The sequence below is a fragment of the Paroedura picta genome, chromosome 12, assembly GCF_049243985.1.
Source record: "Paroedura picta isolate Pp20150507F chromosome 12, Ppicta_v3.0, whole genome shotgun sequence".
NCBI lineage: Eukaryota > Metazoa > Chordata > Lepidosauria > Squamata > Gekkonidae > Paroedura > Paroedura picta.
Window position 1 is genome coordinate 27,750,242 of NC_135380.1, and position 18,776 is coordinate 27,769,017.

Sequence of the window (18,776 nt, forward strand, 5' to 3'; positions counted from 1 at the left end):
CCAGAAGTGTTGTGATTGTGCAGAATATGATTGGGAAGCATAACTATATACACACCCGCCTGTGTACATGCTCTCTTCCCACCCCCACCCCCCAGGCCCACCACTGGTCATTTTGGGAGGGGTGGATGAGTTGACATGACCATATCACTCGATAAATTATTAACAAATTTAAAAATATATATAAAATTAATTAAATCCCATGCATTCCATAAACCCTTCCAGGGCCATCAAGAAACTGCAAGGTTTCACAAACCCCTGATTGAGAAAGCCTGCCCTATACAGTCTGGGCCCTGCATATCTGTTTCTCCCAATATGTTCCTGGGAGAACATTACACTCTTCAAACACCAATTTGCTGGTGGTCCCTGTCCCCAAGGACACTCACCTGGTCTTGACCCTGGCTCCAGCCTGGTGGAATTTGCTGCCAGGTGAGATCTGGGCCCTGATGGACCTGTCAAAGTTCCGCAGGGGCTGTAAAACCAGAATTCTTCCTCCAGGCCTGCAGTTGAGACCAGGGCTGCTTGAGGCTCCTTTCTCTTGGCTCCCCCTGTTTATCGTTGTCATCTCCAGTCTGTGGTAGCTGACAGAGGGAGTGAAGAGGGCGAGGGTGCACGGATGGGGTTTTAAACTGTATTTTAATATTGTACTTTTATAATATACTTTGTTGTGTTTGTGATTTTAACGCCATGAATCACACCCAATGGGGAAGGACAGTATAGGCATAATGATATTAATAATAATAAAAAGAAGATGAAAGAGAGGGAAGAATGGACTGTACGTGGAGCTGTGCTAGGGCTACTGTCCTGGAAGGGTGGGGCATATGGAGCCCCTCCACCTTTTTGAACTTTGACCCTTTCTTTATGTTGGCAACTGCCATACTATAGAAGGATGTTCTGGATGGGCAAATTAATCGATTAATGAACATTGATCTTTCTGTCCTCTGAAAGAAATCTAGGCAGCCAACTGACTGTGGAGAATGTACGGTCAATACAAGTGTAAAAGTTACAGTTAGATATTTGAAATAGGACTTTATAATATGAAAATGTGCTTGCTTTTAAAATGTACTTCTCTTCTAACAAATGGAGGTTTCGCTCCTTCCTCTTCTTGACAATGATGGAACTGCCTGCTGGTGGATTGGCCAGGAAGGAAGAGAAATCACAATTTAGAAGCCTAAGGACTTTCCCAGTCAGAAAGGAATGAATTCCAGGGCTTCTATTTGCCCCTTTATTTGGAACTCTGCTTTACTTTATCTCAAATTCAAAGTAGATTTAAGAATAAAAATCCATAAACCATTCCAAAAATCCATACTCAACTCTCAGTAACATTAAACATTGGTGGGAATATAATAAAAAAGTCAGTGCAGGAGAAAATACAGCTGTGGCACTCCTTTGCATCTCCAGAACTCGGTGCTGGTCTGTGGCCCTAATTAATAGAGACAACAATGCCTCCAGGCATGTGCAGACTGCGTTTGCCATTCCACCTCTCGGTACTTTTATCTAATGCACTGGTTCACATCAAGGCATCCTGCCAGTGGACCCCCCCCCTTTATTTTATTTTTTTCTGGTCTTGGTTTCGGAACCTTTCAAACCATTAACCACTTACTCTAAGTTGTAAGGTCATTGAGTGCTGAACTGGTACAAATGCGATTGTAAGAACGCAGGTAGTGCAAAAGATTGCCACCTAGCGGCCAGCTGGGGAAGCGCGCTCGCAACGGGCTCTAAATGGAATCTTGATAGCTGCCAAATTGTAACTGTGGAGGGGAGAACTGGCCAGAGACCGAGAGGCAGCTGTCAGCCGGGCAAAACTCAGTGGGTGGAATGCTCAAGGGCGCTGCAGCCTGACAACCCGCTTGCTGAATCCTGAACTCTTCCACGCTGGGCGACAATCACTCCGGCAAGTGCTAAAGGAATGGCAGAGAAGACGAAGCGGCCGTCGGGTCGCGGCCTCGGCTGCACGAGATGCGGCCAAGCTAAGGCGATCTTCCGACTCCGGTGTCGCTTTGCCAAGACTATGAACCCTGGACTTGCACCTCTACCGAGGGAAGGTTTTGGCGACGGTGTCTGGACAGAAAGAGACGGATAAGCCCTCCACAAGCTGTGGAATATCAGAATGGCAGCAAGAATGCTCAATGGAATGAATGAAAAGACAGTATCAGCCAAAGAGCGTTCCCGCGGGAATTAGACACCGTAGTGGCCAGGGAAGGATCCGTCCCCTGCAGCGCGATCTTGGATAGGACTGGATGGCCAGGATGGTGATCCCGAAGTCTGAGGTACACTGCCTCTGGAAGTGGAGGCTTCCTTTTAAGCGAGCGTGGAGAGGAGCAAGCTCTTGGCAAAGCTTCGATCCGTATTCGCCTCGCCCTTTCAAAAGGCGCGGTTTTGCTAGAGCCAGCGCAGCAGTTTCGGACAGGAGATCCCTTCCGCGCTTTCTGCGCCATAGAGAGGATCCCCGTCTGCCTTGGGCCCGGTCACAGCCGATGGCCAATGGCCCTGTGGTCAGCGGAGGCCTGGGCGGGAGAGGGTCAGGAGGGGGGGGAGGCAGTCAGCGCTGCTCAGTCGACCACGACGCCTAGTGGCTGAAGAGGGCGGCCCGTTCCAGCGCTGTCCAAAAAGGGCGCACGAAAAAGTCGGGCCTGCAAGAGGGTCGCTTCTCCAGCGCTCAGAGCTGCGCCGCGAGGTCCTGGCTGCAGCCTCCCTCTGCGCCCAAGGACGAGAAGCCTAGATGGCGGGACAGCCATGCCCGGGCCGGGGCGGCATTTGGATTCAGCGGCCAGCCACGCGGCCGCCCCTGCCAAGCGGTCTTGGTTTTCACAAGAAGGCGCCAAGGCTGTCAGCTCGCCCGGAGTCCCCGCCTCGCCCCCTGCCTTTGCCCTGGGAATCTGCAGCGTCCACGAACGTCTTGGCTGGCGGCCCAGGCCAGGATTCCTGGGACGACCTGCGATCCGTTTACAGCGAGCACTGCCCGAGGACAGCAGGCCTGGGGCAAAGCGGGGCGCGGTTTCTGCGGGCGCGTCTAATTCTCTGCCGGGCTTGCCGATGCCATTCGGAGAATTCGGGGCACTCTGGCACCTGAAGCAGTTGGTTGCCAACCCCAAAACTTTGCTCCGGGGCGGAGAGCATTGCTGTGGGTTTCCCCAAGTGCAGGAAAAGACACCCCTCCCCCCTTGCAACCAAACCTGGAATATATCCAGAGTGGCTCTTACTGAAAGCCCCCACCGTCCTGTCCTCCATTGTTGTGAATATTTATTGGGAAGGGAATAGCCCTCTGCACATGCTCAGAAAGACCATGGTTTCGCGATTCATGGCTGAATCTGACATTGGAAACAGGTTCCAGGGTGAAGCCCTGTAGCTTCCCAGCTGGATGCCAGCCCCACCCAACTCCTTTGCACCACAAGCATTTTCTTAAGCTTGTTTAAATCAGTTCTCTTCCTTTTACACTTGATGGGGGAGGAACACTTGGTTGACCTTCTGGATAAAGATTCAGTGAGCCCTCCTGTAGGGCTCAGCCCAGCAGGTTTTTTTGTTTTGTTTTGTTTTTTGCTTATTTCAGCAGCCTGGAGAGAGAAGGATGCCGCTATCCCCCCTCAAGAGCTAATTAATGTATGCAAGAAGATGAGTTGGGAATGATGTGGTCAAGAGTTGGCAGGGGCCTGGCATCAAAGGACAGCTGCATCACCAAGTCTTGTAATATTCCCTGCAACTTCCTGCAAAGAGAGAACCAGCAGAAGGGGCAAAACAGGGAGTAGAAGTATTCCCCTGCTGTGCTAGCTTTCTGTTTGCGTAAAGTGAAGCCACATTCAAACCTGGCTTGCAGTCCAGGGGTGCCATCCACCAGTTCAGCACTCAATGACCTTATTCCTCTGCATGTATAAATCGACTCAGGGATGTTGGCAGGCACAAATCCTGCTTCTCTGATGGGCTTTCCCCCCATTGCCTGTGGGATGGCAATTTGCCTCCTTCTTGGATTGTGGGTTCTTCCTTGGCTTGGATAAATTTCTCCTTTGTTAGGATTGCTACATGGGTGGAAATGCAGGCAGAAGATGGGCAGAGAGTTTCCTCTTGGTGGAACAAGGTGCTGATTCAGAAAATAGACCACCTCTTTAATGTAGCATTAACCTGATTTGCACCAGTGTATTTTTATTCTGAGAATGAAGGCTTGCCTGGAGAAATGTGTACCTCCAACAAAGGAGAGTGGACACATTGCCCAGAAATATGTTCAGCAGATGGACAAGCGTGAGCCAAACAAACAACAGAAGAATGCAAAAAATGGCTCTGGCTGTTGTGTCACTCTGGAAGTGCCCTTGGCGCTCTTTGTTCCCTTTCTTTATTCACCCCACTGTTGTTCCTCCTAGGAGCTGAGGACAGCATCCGTGCGGGTTTCTACACTGTCACTGTTATTCTCCCCCAAATCCTGTGAGGTAGGAGGATGTAAGGGGCCCCAAGAGACCGTCTCCTCTGCATTCTTATCCTCCCCGGGGCTTAATTTGTTCCAGGAATGGCAGCCCAGCATTAAAACAATGTTCTGGGTCTGAACTCTGGCCAGAAGGCCTGATTAATTTTATTTATTTATTATATGTATTTTATTTTATTTAATATTTTATTTATTAAACCACCGAACACAATGAGTTGAGACCTGTGCCCGTTCTTCGCACATAGGATAATGCACTTTCAATGTGCTTTGGCAGCTGGATTTTCCTGTGCAGAACAGGAAAATCTACTTCTAAAGTGCATTGAAAGTGCATCATCCTATGGGGTGCTAGAAGGGACCACATGGCATCAGACTATGGATGAATGACCAGGTGGAGAAATATTCAAATAAACTCCTTGCACGTATAGAAAACCAGCAGGGCAAGCAAGAACGCAAGCAAAGGATGCGACTGTAGAAGCTCTGCACCAGCCTCAAGTCGCCCGGCGGTATTCCCCCTGCAGCAGCGCTTCATTCTTGCTGCAAGCCTGCCTCCTAGCGGCGGACGCGGAGGATGGCCAGCTCAGGAACCAGCGAGGCGAGAGCATCCCGCCCCCTCCCCCCGTTAAAACAAAATAAGGTTCCTGTGGCTCTCGAACAAGACCTCCAAAACGTGTACCGTAACTTTATCTGTGGGATGCCATAGGGTTCTTCTGCTTTGGCCGTAACAGTAGAGGTGATCTTAGACAATGGAGGCAGAAACAGCTGCCCCAGATCCTGTGCTTGGGGGGGAGGTTGACGGCCCACGACCGCTCTCGCCCCCACCCCACCCCAGAAAAGGAGGGAGAAAAGAAGGAGCGCAGCCCCTTGCAGTTGCCTCAATGGGGGCTTGCTTGGGCAGCTGGTTTCCGGTGGCAGGAACGGCTCCGTCCAGCCCGCATGGGGCGAGGGCCACCTTTTCCTCCGCTCCGGCAGGGGGGTCACCAGGGGGTGGCAGTAATTTTGGGCCCCGCCACTGAGCTCCCCTCCGTGCAGCAGTAATCGTCGCTCTTCCACAAAAGGGAAGTTAATTTATTTCGAATTCTTTGGGATTCCTATGCAAATTCATTCTTATCAGGCTTGGCTTTAATAGGGTCCGTGTGGCAGAACCGGCTCTCCTTACAAGTCGACGTACGGAAGCGCTCATCCGGCTGCCGAGCGGTCCACCACCAGTCCGAGCAGATGTCTCCCTCGCCCGTTTTTTGTTTGGTTCTGCGAGGAGACTGCGTGGAGACCCTGCCTTGGGGCGCCGGATCTGTTGCTACAGTCCCTCCTCCCAGAACAAATCTGGAGGTTAAGTTAAGGTTAAGTTGCATTCAAGAGATGATCTTTCGTGTGCCTGCACGCTTCTTCGGATACAATAGCCGGCTCCCCCGGGCGGGATTTGGCAAACCCCCGCCCTCCAGGGTACCGCTAAGTCCACGCCATCCTGCAGAGCCCGGGCGCTGTGCTCGGTGACGTGCATGCCATCGCCTCCTCCTCCTCCGGCCGGTGCATATTCAGGAGGGCGATGAATATTCAACAGAAGCGGAAGGGCACCGCCCCGCTCTCCCGGGAGAGGCCATTGTGCTCCGGGAGCAGAGGGGACAGAGCACGAAGAAAAATGCCCGACGGCCTTAGGGAGGAAGGCGGCTCGGTCGATCCTTTCTTCCCGGCTCCCCCGCGCCAGGAGGAGGGGTGGATTCTCCCGGGCGGGCGGCGGACTACGCTTCCCGGCATGCCCGGCGGGAGGGGCCGCACGTGCGCAGTGGCGGGGAGGCGGAGGGGGTGTGGTGGTTCCGCCGGCCGGCCAGCCAGCCAGCCAGTTGCGGCCGAGAGCGCGGCGAGGACGGGCTGAGCAGCAGCGGGGCCGGCGCTGACAGGAGCGAGCGAGCGATGGGGGCGCTTGGGCGCCGGGTCCGTCTCGAGCAGCTGCCTCCGCCGCCGCCTCCCCTCCGGGGACCTGCCTGACTGACCGGCCCGCCATGGAGCTGGAGCCCGAGCCCCCGCCGGCCACCCCCAACGCTGGAGGGGGAGGGCGGAGGGCAGCGCCGCCGCCCCCCCCTCCGCCCCCCCCTGGGCCGCCCCCGCCGCTGCCGCTGCCGCCGCCTCAGCCGCAGAACGGTAGGTGGGCACGGGGGTGGGGGGTGGGCGGAAGGGAAGGGGGCTCGCGCTTCAGTTGGGGGTGGGGGCCCCGCTTTGCTTTGGGAGCTGCTGCTGCTGCTGCTGCGGTGGGGGGAGGGGAGTGTTGGGGAGCGGGAGCTCTTCCTTCGCCCCTCCCCCCAGGACTGGTTGCTCATCCCGAGCGGGGCGGCCCCCCTCCTGCTTCGCCTCTTCTCCCCCCCCCTTCCCTTCTCTTCTCTGGGTGATGCGGGGCTGGGGGGGGGGAGAGGACCTGTGAATGGTGCATTCGAGCGCGGCCCCCATTCCCAGCGCCCTCCTTGGACACTTCCTCCTGCCACTTCCTCTCCTTGTCAGCAGCGGGTTGCGATGCCGGTGATCAATCTTGGGTGTAAATAGCGCCTTGAATATTTTATAACGCTGGGATTCTTAGGCGTGCTCTCGGTTGAAAGGGGGGGATCAATAAAACCCTATACAAATGCAAACCTATATTGTTATGGGAAACGTTACAGAGAAGTGGGAAGTAACAAATGCTAACACAACAAAACAAAAAAAACAACCGGGCAATCTCCCCTCTTGGCTTTGTTCCTCCTTTTCTTCTTTTCTTTCCTTTCTCCACCACCCCAGCTCGGCCTCAGTGTGCTCAATTTCTGCATGGCAAAACTTCTTGTGGCTTATTTTGCAATACAGAAGAGGTCCTTTTACGTGAAAGTGTATCAGTTCTGTCCGGTTGTTGTAATACAGTGCAAGGTGGACTTTTAAGGGGTGGCCAGAATTTTTATCTACCCTGAAAGATAGCGGCTTGGACTGGTAAACTAAATTGTTGAAGTTAATGCAACAAAACTACTTAACTCCCTCCCACACGTACACCAGCCAGGATCCATACCATATCCATCTATGCACTGTGCCTCTGCCCCTCCACAACTGCCCTTCTGCAGGGCACAGCTGGAAAAAAGAAATAAATTGTGGGTAAACTTAATTGTCTCCCTTCCAGGACAAAGCAGCAGGGATTGCATGCTAGAAAGCAAGAAAACAAGAAATTGTTGTGAACCCTAAGAGATGCTGCTTAGGCAGCCATTAGAGGAGGAAGATCAAGTCCCCACTGGTGCTGTTTGGCTGAGTCCGTGGATGTTGTAGTGTTTTTTGCTGATGTTTCCTCAGCTTACCTTTTGCATAATGCATTCAATCTGGTTAAAATGGCAGTGTTTTGTCAAGGTGAATCTAGGAAAAATATTGTTCTCAAATGGTTCTGTGCCTATTGGTTGCCTCTGCAGTTTTGTCCTGCTGTTGTATGGGGGTCCGGTCTATAGTCAGCTTGACTGACTTCAGAATTTGAATGGTGCCTGTGGTGGCTTTGTGCTCTCGAATTATTGAGTGTTGTAAGATGGGCTGTAGGATGAAAACACGCCTTGGTTGATTTGAGAGCATCTAGATTTAAAATGTGTGGCTTATGTGAATGTGGCTGAAAAATATACAGATATGCTTTCTGCTTAAGATGTGAGTACAGCAATGGCCAGCAATTTTTCTGGTTTCTCTCATCAAAGCAATGGCCTACCTTTTTTTTTTTTTTTTTTAGTAATTTGTAAACACTTCCAGTTTTTCTCCTGCTCTTTAAGCAAGTATATGTTCATTCTTCTGGAGTACATAAGTTATCAAAGGGCAGTGTGTTTAATTGGGCCTTTTCCCCATGGCATCCACACTGACTGAACTGGAGGTTGGAAGTATTTTAGGCAGATGATGTAACCAGAATTAGTGTTTTGCTTGCAATAAAATGTGAAATGCTTGCAGAGGCTTGAGACACTGCTTAATCAGTCTTTCTAAAACCTACAGCAGGAGGGGGGAAACTGGCTTGTTCCTTAAATATTCAGGGGTGAGAAACTTCTGAGAACTGTATTTTAAGGGTGTAGGATTGCAGAAGGTTCTGCCCTCCAGTAGCTTTTAGCCTGAATGATGGCTAGTGGCAGAATGGGAATCCATTTTCTGTAGCCAGTCCCATGAAACTTAAAGTAGAGATTGTGCTTGCTAAACCTACTGCTTCATCTGCAGTGAGGCAGGCAGATAGGTTGGAAGTGTAGGTTGTTAAATATTTGAGTAGGTTGGAAGTGCTCGTATAAGTTGATAAATATTTGTGTAGTTGTGCATGGAATCTTTCTTTCTGGGAGTTAGGAAAGCATCCTTTCAGTTTGTTGCATGTTTCTGTTTCTTTGGCCACATATTTCACTGGTGCATGTTATAACTAAATGTTGAGAGCTTGAAATGCTCAATTTTGCATCATCTTCTTATTTTGCTCATATAAGCAGTGCTGAGTTGGATGCTTGCTTCTTAAATGAAAATCTAGAAGTGAGGCCTATACTTGAATCCTTTAGTATGAAATAGTGTTTTTTTGCATGATTTGTATGTAATATCATGGTTTATTTACAGTAAAACATTACAAATCAAAACAATAACTGAACTCTCTACATTCCCTGAAGTTGGTGCCCTGGTTTCTGTAGTCTGAAGTTTGCACATATCGATTATGTAGGCCCACTTGTAAAATACACATTATGGTAGGTTTCTGGTGCTACTTTGGACTAGTAGATCAGGCTGCACTCCAGTACCACTAGCTGCTCAGGCCAATTGTGGATTCCAAATTCCTGCTCTTCCATTGCAGTTTGGTGTCTTGGATCCTGCCCTGTTTGCTGAATAGGCCTTTGAATCCTGTGCTTTTAAATCTGACTAACCATTACACCACACTGCAGTGCTTCATACAGATGCATCAAAGGAAGTGCATTTTTGTAAAAGAAACCCCAGCATTTGATTCAGGTTCTCTTGCATGGTAGCCCAGACTCACCCAATCTCACAAGTTCTCATATACTATGTAGGTTGGCCCTGGTTAGTATCTTGATGGGCGACCACCAAGGAAATCCAGGGTTGCTACACCGAGACAGGTAATGGCAAAACCACCTCTGTTCATCTCTTGCCTTGAGAACTTTGCAGAGTTGCCATGAGTGAGCTGCAACTGGGTGGCTTCTATGGAGGATGTTGCGAGAATGCGCTCCAGCTTGAGCAGAAGAACCTAGCTTTTCTAATCCCCTGCTAAATAGCCACTGAGCTATTCTTCATTGTCTCCTTTCCCAAATTCTTTGTGTGATGATTTGGTAAAAGGAATTCTCATGAATAGATAATGTACTTTTGAAAAAGTTAGTACACTGAGATTTGCAGGTGTCCTTCTGGAAAGGGTGAAATGCATGTTGTCGATCAACTGATTATTTAAATAACATTTTTGGAACTAACTTCACAAATTCTGATTTATAGGTAGTTATAAGTTAAAGGCAAGCTTGAGGATTCGTCAAATGACTTCTGCTGTGTTGAAATGCATTATTTGCTTCCAGCTGCATTAGAGTTGCATTTTTATTACATCATGACTCTTAAGCTAACTTAATTGAGAGTCTTTTGAGGTTTAACTCCTGTCCCCATATTTCAAGTCATTTCTGTGTTGCTAATAGTTTGCACTGGCAGACCTTCATCAACTGTTTGTTAGATTAAGAAGATAAAGATACAACTATAAGTACTGTTTGTTATCTAGCAAGAAGTTAGTTTGAGGTTTGGAGATTTCTGGAAATTGTATTTTGGATTTTGTAGCTTGATATAACCAAGTTATCTTGTCTTGGAAAGTGTACATGATAGGATGATATGAATTAAATGTAGATATACACAATTCCCGAACACTTTCATATGCACAGCTGTGCCTCTCATTCTTTCTACTCCTTTGCTTATCATCCAACCTGAAGGACAGTTCTAGTGAACCCTAATGCATCCACCTTTTTCAGATACATATAATGCAGAGTTTAGGAACTTTAAAATTAAAGAGATGGGTAGGTGGGCACTCCTATATTCTCTACCTGGGTTGGGGGCAATTAAATGACTCTTCAATGGGCCAAGTTTTCTGAAGCTGTGAGACAGCAAAATGATGTGTCAAGACCTGGTGGCTAAGGTGCTTCAGCAACTGTTGGTGCCCAAAGCAGTCAGCGGAGAGGGAGGAGGGAGGCGTGAGCACTGGCGCCTCTCCCCTGCCCCCCCCCCTGTGCCGTGGTGCTGACTGCTTCGGGCACCAATGGCCGCTTCGGACCCTGAAACACCCAACCCTTGATTCCAGTGCCATTCAGTTGGAGGACACGGAAAGCAGTCGTTTGAAATATTTGTCAAGGATGCTAAAGCCGTAACCTAATATTCATTAGCAGTGCTGGACTGATTTTGCAGCTTAATACAAGCATGCCTTAAATGGTCTGAAATCTTTGTTACCTTTAGCAGAATGTACTGAAACATTCACAAAGAGTTCCTTTCCCCCTGGCACATTGCAAGCCTTAACAGGCCAGGGGCTTATCTCTGTCTCATTCACAGATGTAATAAAAGCTATCAGGTACGTGACTGAAAAGTATTTACTACTGGGAACCAGTGGTGAGCCTAACCAGAATGCTCTGGCTGGCAAAATATTCTGCTCTGGTGAGTCTGTGGTCTGTTGCTGACAAGGAATTGGGACCAGATTTGTGATCTGTTTGGAACCTGGTTTTCAAGCAGCAGGAAAGTAACCTGATCCAAGTGCAGATTGTTGATTTATCTGAAAATGCATATTATGCAGTCGAAAACAGAAAAGAAGGATTTAGCTGTTACCTCATTTCTTTTACTGTATTGTTGTGAAGGAGAATACTGACAGCAGACTGACTGGAAGATATATTCTAGTAGTAGAATGGAAGGATAGAATTATGATAACCCATCTATCCATATTTTCTTTTCTTTTGTGTCTGCAGCCACTGTTTGGGTTTTAATTGTTTGCTGTTAGATTCTAACTAGTATGTTTGTGTAAGGGATAGACTGCAAATCCTTGTGGGCTGCCAGAAACAAACACTTCACATTGAATGCATGATAACACAGTTATCACAGTTGATGGGCATCTTTTGTTACTTACCAATGTAGGTATTTATGAATTAGGTGTTGCTGGTGAATGCAGAGTGCAAATCCTTAGTAGTAACTAGAAGCTTTGAAATGACCTTGAATCTTAAAGTTGCCTAGAAATAAATGTGACTTTTGTTTGTTGGAGTTAATTAGACAGTGCTTGTATTGTAAGGCATCATAGGATGAATACTGCATCAGATCAGAAGTAAATATAATTATAAACAAACAAAATGTGTAGTCCAGATTCATGCACCATTTAAAGTGCTTTTCTGCCCCCTCAGCTACTTGGGAGTCAGGGTGGTGTATTGATTAGAGTACTGGATTAGGAGCTTTTAGATCCAGACTCATCTAAGCATATGATGCCTTGCATTTTTCATTTGGGGAAGAACCTCCAGGAGGAGTCCTGGAGGGGTGAATATCTGTTCCATCTAAATTAAAAACTATTCTTCACAGTAGGATTTACTTCTGCTGTAAATGGTATCCTGGTACAAAGTGGTTTCTATTCCCTCTTTTTCTAACGATTAAAGCTATGATAACCTTAACTGTATACACAAATATAGTTTGGGGACTTTTTGATGTAACTTGGAATAGACTTTGGAGGTCATTTTGCTCCTTTAAATATTCTGAAGGCAAAGGAGGACACTTGCAATTAAGGTCCTGCTCTCTGATCTGAATTGGACTTGACTAAGGTGCAGTTCTCTGCACTTCTTTTCATTGTTGCTGTCAAGACTAGGGCCATGATCAGATACATTACTTTTAAGCATGTTGAGGCTCCTACATGTTTTCTGGACTGTTGTTAGTCCCCCTTACTTCAAGGATGGCTTCAGTGTATCTAAAGTGGAACTCCACTATTGCTCTCTTGATGACCAGAAGTTGCAACCAATGCTATAACCTTGAGAATTTCCCTGTTCAGTGAGAGCACAATGCTGTACACTGTGAGTGGCTTAGCCATTTTAGTAATTTAGCAGATGTAAGTTGCGCATAATTGAATAGTGTGTTCTTGAATCAATTTTAGAGCACATTATCCTGAGATAGACTGAAAAGTAAATATTATAGTCATATAAAAATACTCTCTCTGGTTTTTGGAAAAAATAGAATCTCGGGGGAAACAACCCTAAACACATTTTACTGCCTTAACATAAAATACATAGTTTTAAGCTTAGCATAAACAATTGTACTGCTTGGTGCTTTTATGTCATTTAAAAGTAGAAGTGCCTTAGTTTTTTGCAAGATTTTTACATAAATGTTTCTTCTGTTTTGGTGGGGCTTCTATTTATCTAGTCTGAAATGTTTTGGAGAATATGGCTAATGCCCCCCGCAGGGCACTTTGTTCTGTGGGTGTGAATTTATTGGAGATCCCTGGCCCGAGGGAGGTTTCCAAGCCTCACCCTGGGGCAGGGGCTTTTTGGTCCTGCCCCGACCTGGTGGAATGAGCCCCTGGGAGAGCTGAGGGCCCTGTTGGAACTTTCGCAGGTCTGCAGGGCCTGTAAGATGGAGCTCTTCTGCCCGGTCTTTGATTGAGGCCAGGGCAGGACAGTTGTGATCTGGGCCCCTCCCCGAGCCAATGAGGTCATCTGCTGCTCCTTATTAGCCCCTTGAGGCGCTTATATGTCCTCTGTTCAGTGGGGTTGTGGGAGGATATTTTATTCTGCTGTCTTCATGTTTTTGTAAGGGTTTTTATGGAGTTTTGAAATTTTGTTACTCGCCATGAGCTGCCAATGGGAGTGGCAGGCTATAAGTCAAATTATAAATAAAATAAAATAAATAAATGAGCAACCTGTGGCAGCATGCCAATGGGGACAGTCTTGGTACTCCAGCTAACATGGAAGCGTATGTACAGAACTAAAGCACATAATCAGCCAGTGTTTGAATGAAACCACTGTGGGGGAGATCATCATTTAAAAGCAAATGTTTTTGACACAGTGCACACCTTTGGTGCTTCATGGTATTGTGGCTCCATGTATTTTGTGACTCCCTTGTTAGGCTTCTGTTAAGCAACTAATTATGGGAGTTAATCAAGAGCTTGCAATAGCTGCCAGAACTGGCTCCTAGTGAAAATAGCCCAGATAGATTCAGTGTTGCTAACCTGATCTTTTTGTGTAGATTAGAGATGCTGTTACAGTGAGCCCTTGTAAGTCAAGAGTGAAACTGAGCCTTCTCAAGGGTAACTGGGACACTGGTGAGGGACAAAGGGAAGAAGAAAGCCAGAGACCGGCATGCAAGTAGTTGATGGCATTGAGAACTATGTCATTCTGGTCTCTTAAAGAGAAGGCTTCTATGTTGTGCAGCCTCAAAGCAGCTGCTGGGTTAAGGTTGCATCAGAAAGCAATGACGTCTAGTCCATAAAAATCGAATGTCAGTAGGCTATGAGTTGCATGCTGCACATTGTCAGAGTATGACATGCCTTTCTGTTCTTATGGATGAAATAAAGAAGAGCCCTCAGAATTCAGAGCTGCATGTGCCTTTGCTATAGTGCTTCACTTTCACATCCTTATCCATTGTTGTTCCTCTATATATTTATGAAACAACCTAGGGGGTGGGATGTGTCCAGCTGTCCAAGTTAGAATTGGGCCAATCAGGGTGCAGCCAGCTTTGTCCTGATTGGCCCTGTCCTTGCAGCTCCTGCCCTCCATCCCTGGACTCTAGCCTCTTTGCTCTCAGACGCCTCAATGCCTGGAGCCAGCAGCAGGTATGGGGAGAGGGCCCTAAGCAAAGGGTCGTGGTGGATGGATTCCTAACGAGGGACTCTTTGCCTGCTAGGCTGGGCCTGCTGACTGCCTGCTAAGGAGCTCTGTTCCGGCCCTACTAACAAGCTGCCCAGCCCCCCACCCGCCCCACTTGATCCAGCTGCAAACTGCAGCCCAAAGCTACCTTAAGCTGCCTGGCCTGGTGCCAGGGGAGGGAGCCCTTTCAAGTCCCATTCTTAGAAACGGGCTTTGAAGCTAGTCTATTAATAAATATACTCCTTCAGTTTCTGTAGACATATGCTGATTTTTAAGCATTCCTAAAGTTAATATTTATTGCAGAGTCACCCTGTGTTTATATCTGTCTAAAATTATTCAAATCAGGGAGTTTCAATTCTCAAGAAGGCTTCATGTATCCATCTATCCTGCACATATTGTCCTGTTCTTCCTTCCAGGAGCATGGGGCAAAATTCATGGTTCTCTTCTACAGTGTCCCTGTTCAGTAGGTCAGGTTGAGAGGGACTGGCCTAAGATCACTTTCTGGCAGAGAAGGATTTGAACCTTGGTCTCCCTGGCTTAGTTCATCACCCTATCATTACACTACACTACATTGTCATGATGACCAAATTGCATGAACACCAAATGATTTACCACAGTGACTTGCTGCAGGAAATTGGCTATGAGATTCCTGTAGGAATTTAATTCAAATATTCCAAAGGGGCTGAATTCAGACTGGGACTGTGGTATGGAGAGGGGGAGCTCCTCCCTTCCCCTGTTATTTTTTTGTCCAGAAACAGCCCCCCCCCCCCGGGTGTAGTTGTTTATCCCTATAGGTAGCTGCATGTACATTGAATGATTGCATGTTCAGACAACAAACAGGGCACATAACAGCTGCCCCTGGCTGTTTTGGAATGGGATGACCTCTCCTAGCAAGATTTGCTGGGCAGCCTGGTTTAAATGGGACTGCCCAAAAGAGCCCACAAAGGAGTTGATCCTGTGGGAAGAACTCTCCCTAAAGGCTCAGCTGGGGCTCTCTTCTGCAGTTTGGTCAAACAGCCCCAAAGAGCCACAGCTGAGCAAGCAGGGAGAGTGCCCCCTAGCGGTTTTGCAGGCTAAAGGTAAGCTCCAAAACAGCTGAACAGTAGGAGCAAGCTGCTCCAGCCCCTCAACTGCTGTTCCAGGTTACCAATAATTCTCAAATATATCTGGGATATTTCCCTAGGATTCTTTTCAGTTATCATGAAAAATCCCATGTACGTTTGGGATACCAAAAGATACTTGAAAAATACTGATGTTGTTTTTGGATTTTTTGTTTGTTTGGGTGGACTGGAATGCACACCTCTAGTTGCAATCATATTTTTGTCAATGTGTTTCTAAGGTAACACTTCAAGAAGAAAGAATAGTTGTTGTTTTTTGTAGCCTGCTTTTCTCTACCCTAAAGAGTCGCAAAGCTGCCTTCCCCTCCTTTCCCTTCAACAACCCTTTGAGGTAGGTGAGGATGAGAGAGCTCTAAGAGAATTGTGACTGGCCCAAGGTTGCCCAGTTGGCTGCATGTAGAGGAGGAGTGGGAATCAAATTCATTTATTTAGATTAGAGGCCTCCACTCTTAACTACTACTCCATCAATCTTGGGTAAACACAAATAAGCTAGTTTTTTATTTTAATTGTGAGATTTTCCATTTTTGTAATTTAAAAACGTGTAACATTTAGAACCAAAATAGAAAACTGCAGCTCTTATGAACTCAGAGGTACCTTGAATGCATCTTAAGCTTGTTGTTGGCTAGGCGTGTGCATTTTTAGAGTATATTCGTCCAGAAATGCTGTATTCTTAGATACCAGTGTCTGAGGCATGCCGCTGCTTTAAGAAAAACTCCATGAGCTGTGGTTATGGCTGGCATGGAGTTATGTCACATTTCTTCTGTAAGCTGTAGCAGAGAGAGTTTCAACAAGGGTAGACTGTGGAAAGTAGAAAATTTGAAGATTGGGATAGAGACCATCAGTCTTGGGTTGCATGCAAAGCTGACAGAAAAGCTGGCTTTTAAACATTGCCCAGCACTAGTGTTATTCTTTGGGATCACCAGTGATTTGTCCTCTTATGGCCTATTACGGGAATTTAGCTGCTCTTGTGGCAGAAGGAGGAGCGATTCCACATGAGTGTGTAAAATGCATGCTGTCTCCTGCTTGCAAACACATGGCTTCCTGTTTGCACGCTTTCTGACGGGAGAACCCTCCTGCTGCCTCATCGCGGCTTTTTGCCTCCTGAAGAGATGGCGGAGAAGTCGCAAGCGTCAACAATCCGAACTTCTCACCCCACTCCTTGCATTGTCAAGCAACGCAAGCCATCAATCCTTTCACAGTGGTTGTTTTGGGGACTCAAACTTCCTCCCGCACCCCAAGTCCTGAAATTAATTAATATATATATATATATACTTCCGCATTGCTACAATAGTAAAACATTTATTTTAAAAACGTGCACTTCCGTGTTGCTTCGGGATCACACCACAGCAATAAAACATTTCCTTATACCTCTTTTCTGCATTCTTTGTCTCTTGGGTAGATTTGTGATAGGCTGGCCATGATAACTGGATCCCAATGATTATGTGTTCACGATAAAGATGTAAAACAAGGAGCATGCATGCCAAGCTAATAGGAAGAGGGCTGCTGGATCACATGCCGCCCCCTCTTTCCGTGTTCATACCCCACCACCAGAAAACACAAATAGGAAAGTATTTTAGCTGCTCCATCCCAATATTACCGTGCACACTGAAGAAAACATTTAATTTGAAGTGAGGGCAAGTTGCTTTGTGGTCCTGTAGCAATGCGAAACACAGCATTTTTTGTTTTAATTTTGAGCAGGGAGTGGGGAGGGTTGGGTGCGTGGGTGCACAAAATGCTACCAAGGCTATCACACGTTTCTCTCTCTAGATGGGCTTGCTCCTGTCTATGACCCGATTGGAAGCACAACAAGAAGTGGCAAATCATAATTTTGCAATTTCCTTCATCATGAAACAAATCTGATGAAAACTCATGCCACCCACTGGAGAGCTCCAGGTTGCTGCTGACTTCATGTGGAAGCAGTACTAAAACCCGCAAGCAAAGAGAGGCTGTCCAGGAGCAAATTCCTTGTGCAGAATCGGTGCAAGAATGCAAAGTATGGCTTATCCAGGGCCAGTCAGTGGGTGGCCCCTTTGGCTGGGCTAGAGCTAGTACTATACAACTGGGATTATCAGAAGCATCTATGAAGTAAATTTTTTCAGGTGTATCCTGCCTCTCCATATAAACCAATAAATAATGGAGGAGGCGGGAACCCTACTGCAGCAGCCTAAACAAGATAAAAAGTGTTGGTAAAATAAAACGGTATCAGGTTAAAACTAGGAAAAGATCTTGAAATCCTAAAAATAATTAGCTTAAAGCCAGAAAAGAACCCTTTAAAAGAGCAATGAGGGAAAAGTATGGCGATGGAAAGGAGCCTAAAAGGCCTGGGAAAACAATCTAGTACCTGAACGTTTGTAATCTTGATTGATATCATATGAGCTTCTGTGGGGAGAAAGGTTCAGTGCCTGGGCATCACCCCTGAAGAGGTCCTGTCTCTTTTCCCCACCTATCTAGCCTCTGAAACTGGAGGCACACACAGCATGGCATTTGCTCATCTGACAGGTGAGCTTGCACATAATGAGATGTTCTATTATCCCATCATGCTCTAGAGCAGTTGACTGCTTTATGGAAGTTCACTCTGTACATTGACTTCTTTTTTAAAGAGAACGGGGCTGTTTTCAAGCATCAATTCAAACCTGATTTTATACTAACCAGCCCCTTCTTTTGGCATTGCTCTTTTCCCCTTGGGTAGTAAAAAGCCAGCTTCTCTGTTTAGGCCACCCTATTGTTGTTCGTTCTTTGTCTCTTCAGAAGGGACAAAAAAAATGTGTGTTTCAGGTCTGAGCACAAGTTCTGCCAGTGGATGCAGGTATTGTTCTCAGTTAACAAGGATTGGGCCAAGCGGAACTGGGGCTATACTTGAAATGTGGTGGTAGTGAAGATCTGTCCTTTGAGTCTCTGGCAGGGGGTTAATCTAAAGCAGGATTTCTTGAAGGGTTTCGTAAATGGGTGGGAGTAAATTAATATATTTTTTCAAAAATTGTTGAATTGGGTGATATGGCCATATATGGTCATGCCGACCCATCCACCCCTCCCTAAATGGCCAATGATGGGCCTGGAGAAATGGGAAGGGGAACAGTTATGTTTCCCAATCATATTCTGCACAATCGTGCCATTTCTGGGGTTTCTCAAAGCCTGAACAATGTTTCAGAAGTTTCTTGACGGTAAAAAGAAAGTTCCGAAAGGTTGCTCCAAAGCAACAAACGCAAGGAAGTAGTATGTTTGTGCAGGTCTACTCTTAGACTAAGAAATGTAAAGATTTCTGGACTGGACTATAGGAAAGCCCCTTCCCGCTCTTTGTGTTGAAAGTAGAGGGTGCTATCAGTTCAGTAAGACATGGGGTGTTGGACTTAGAGAAGCGACCTGAGTTCAGATCTCACTCAGTTGCAAAGCTTGCCGAGTTCCTTCTGGAATCTGTATTATCATTTCAAGGTAGGTATCAGCTTGCATACTTTCCAAACAGGA

The 18,776-nt window shown here is 46.9% G+C and overlaps 1 protein-coding gene across 3 annotated transcripts in view; it reads left to right on the plus strand.

Annotated features, from left to right (window-relative positions):
* Positions 1-6,219: 6,219 nt before the first annotated feature.
* The window catches only part of NR6A1 (nuclear receptor subfamily 6 group A member 1), a 98,972-nt gene continuing 86,415 nt past the window's right edge, over positions 6,220-18,776 (plus strand). Inside the window, exon 1 of one of the 3 annotated variants that reach the window (XM_077307086.1) lies at positions 6,220-6,544. In XM_077307086.1, coding sequence (XP_077163201.1) covers positions 6,406-6,544 — 139 coding nt within the window. In that variant the 5' untranslated portion in view covers positions 6,220-6,405. The remainder of the gene's footprint in view (positions 6,545-18,776) is intronic. The other 2 variants (XM_077307084.1, XM_077307085.1) reach the window with 2 other exon arrangements.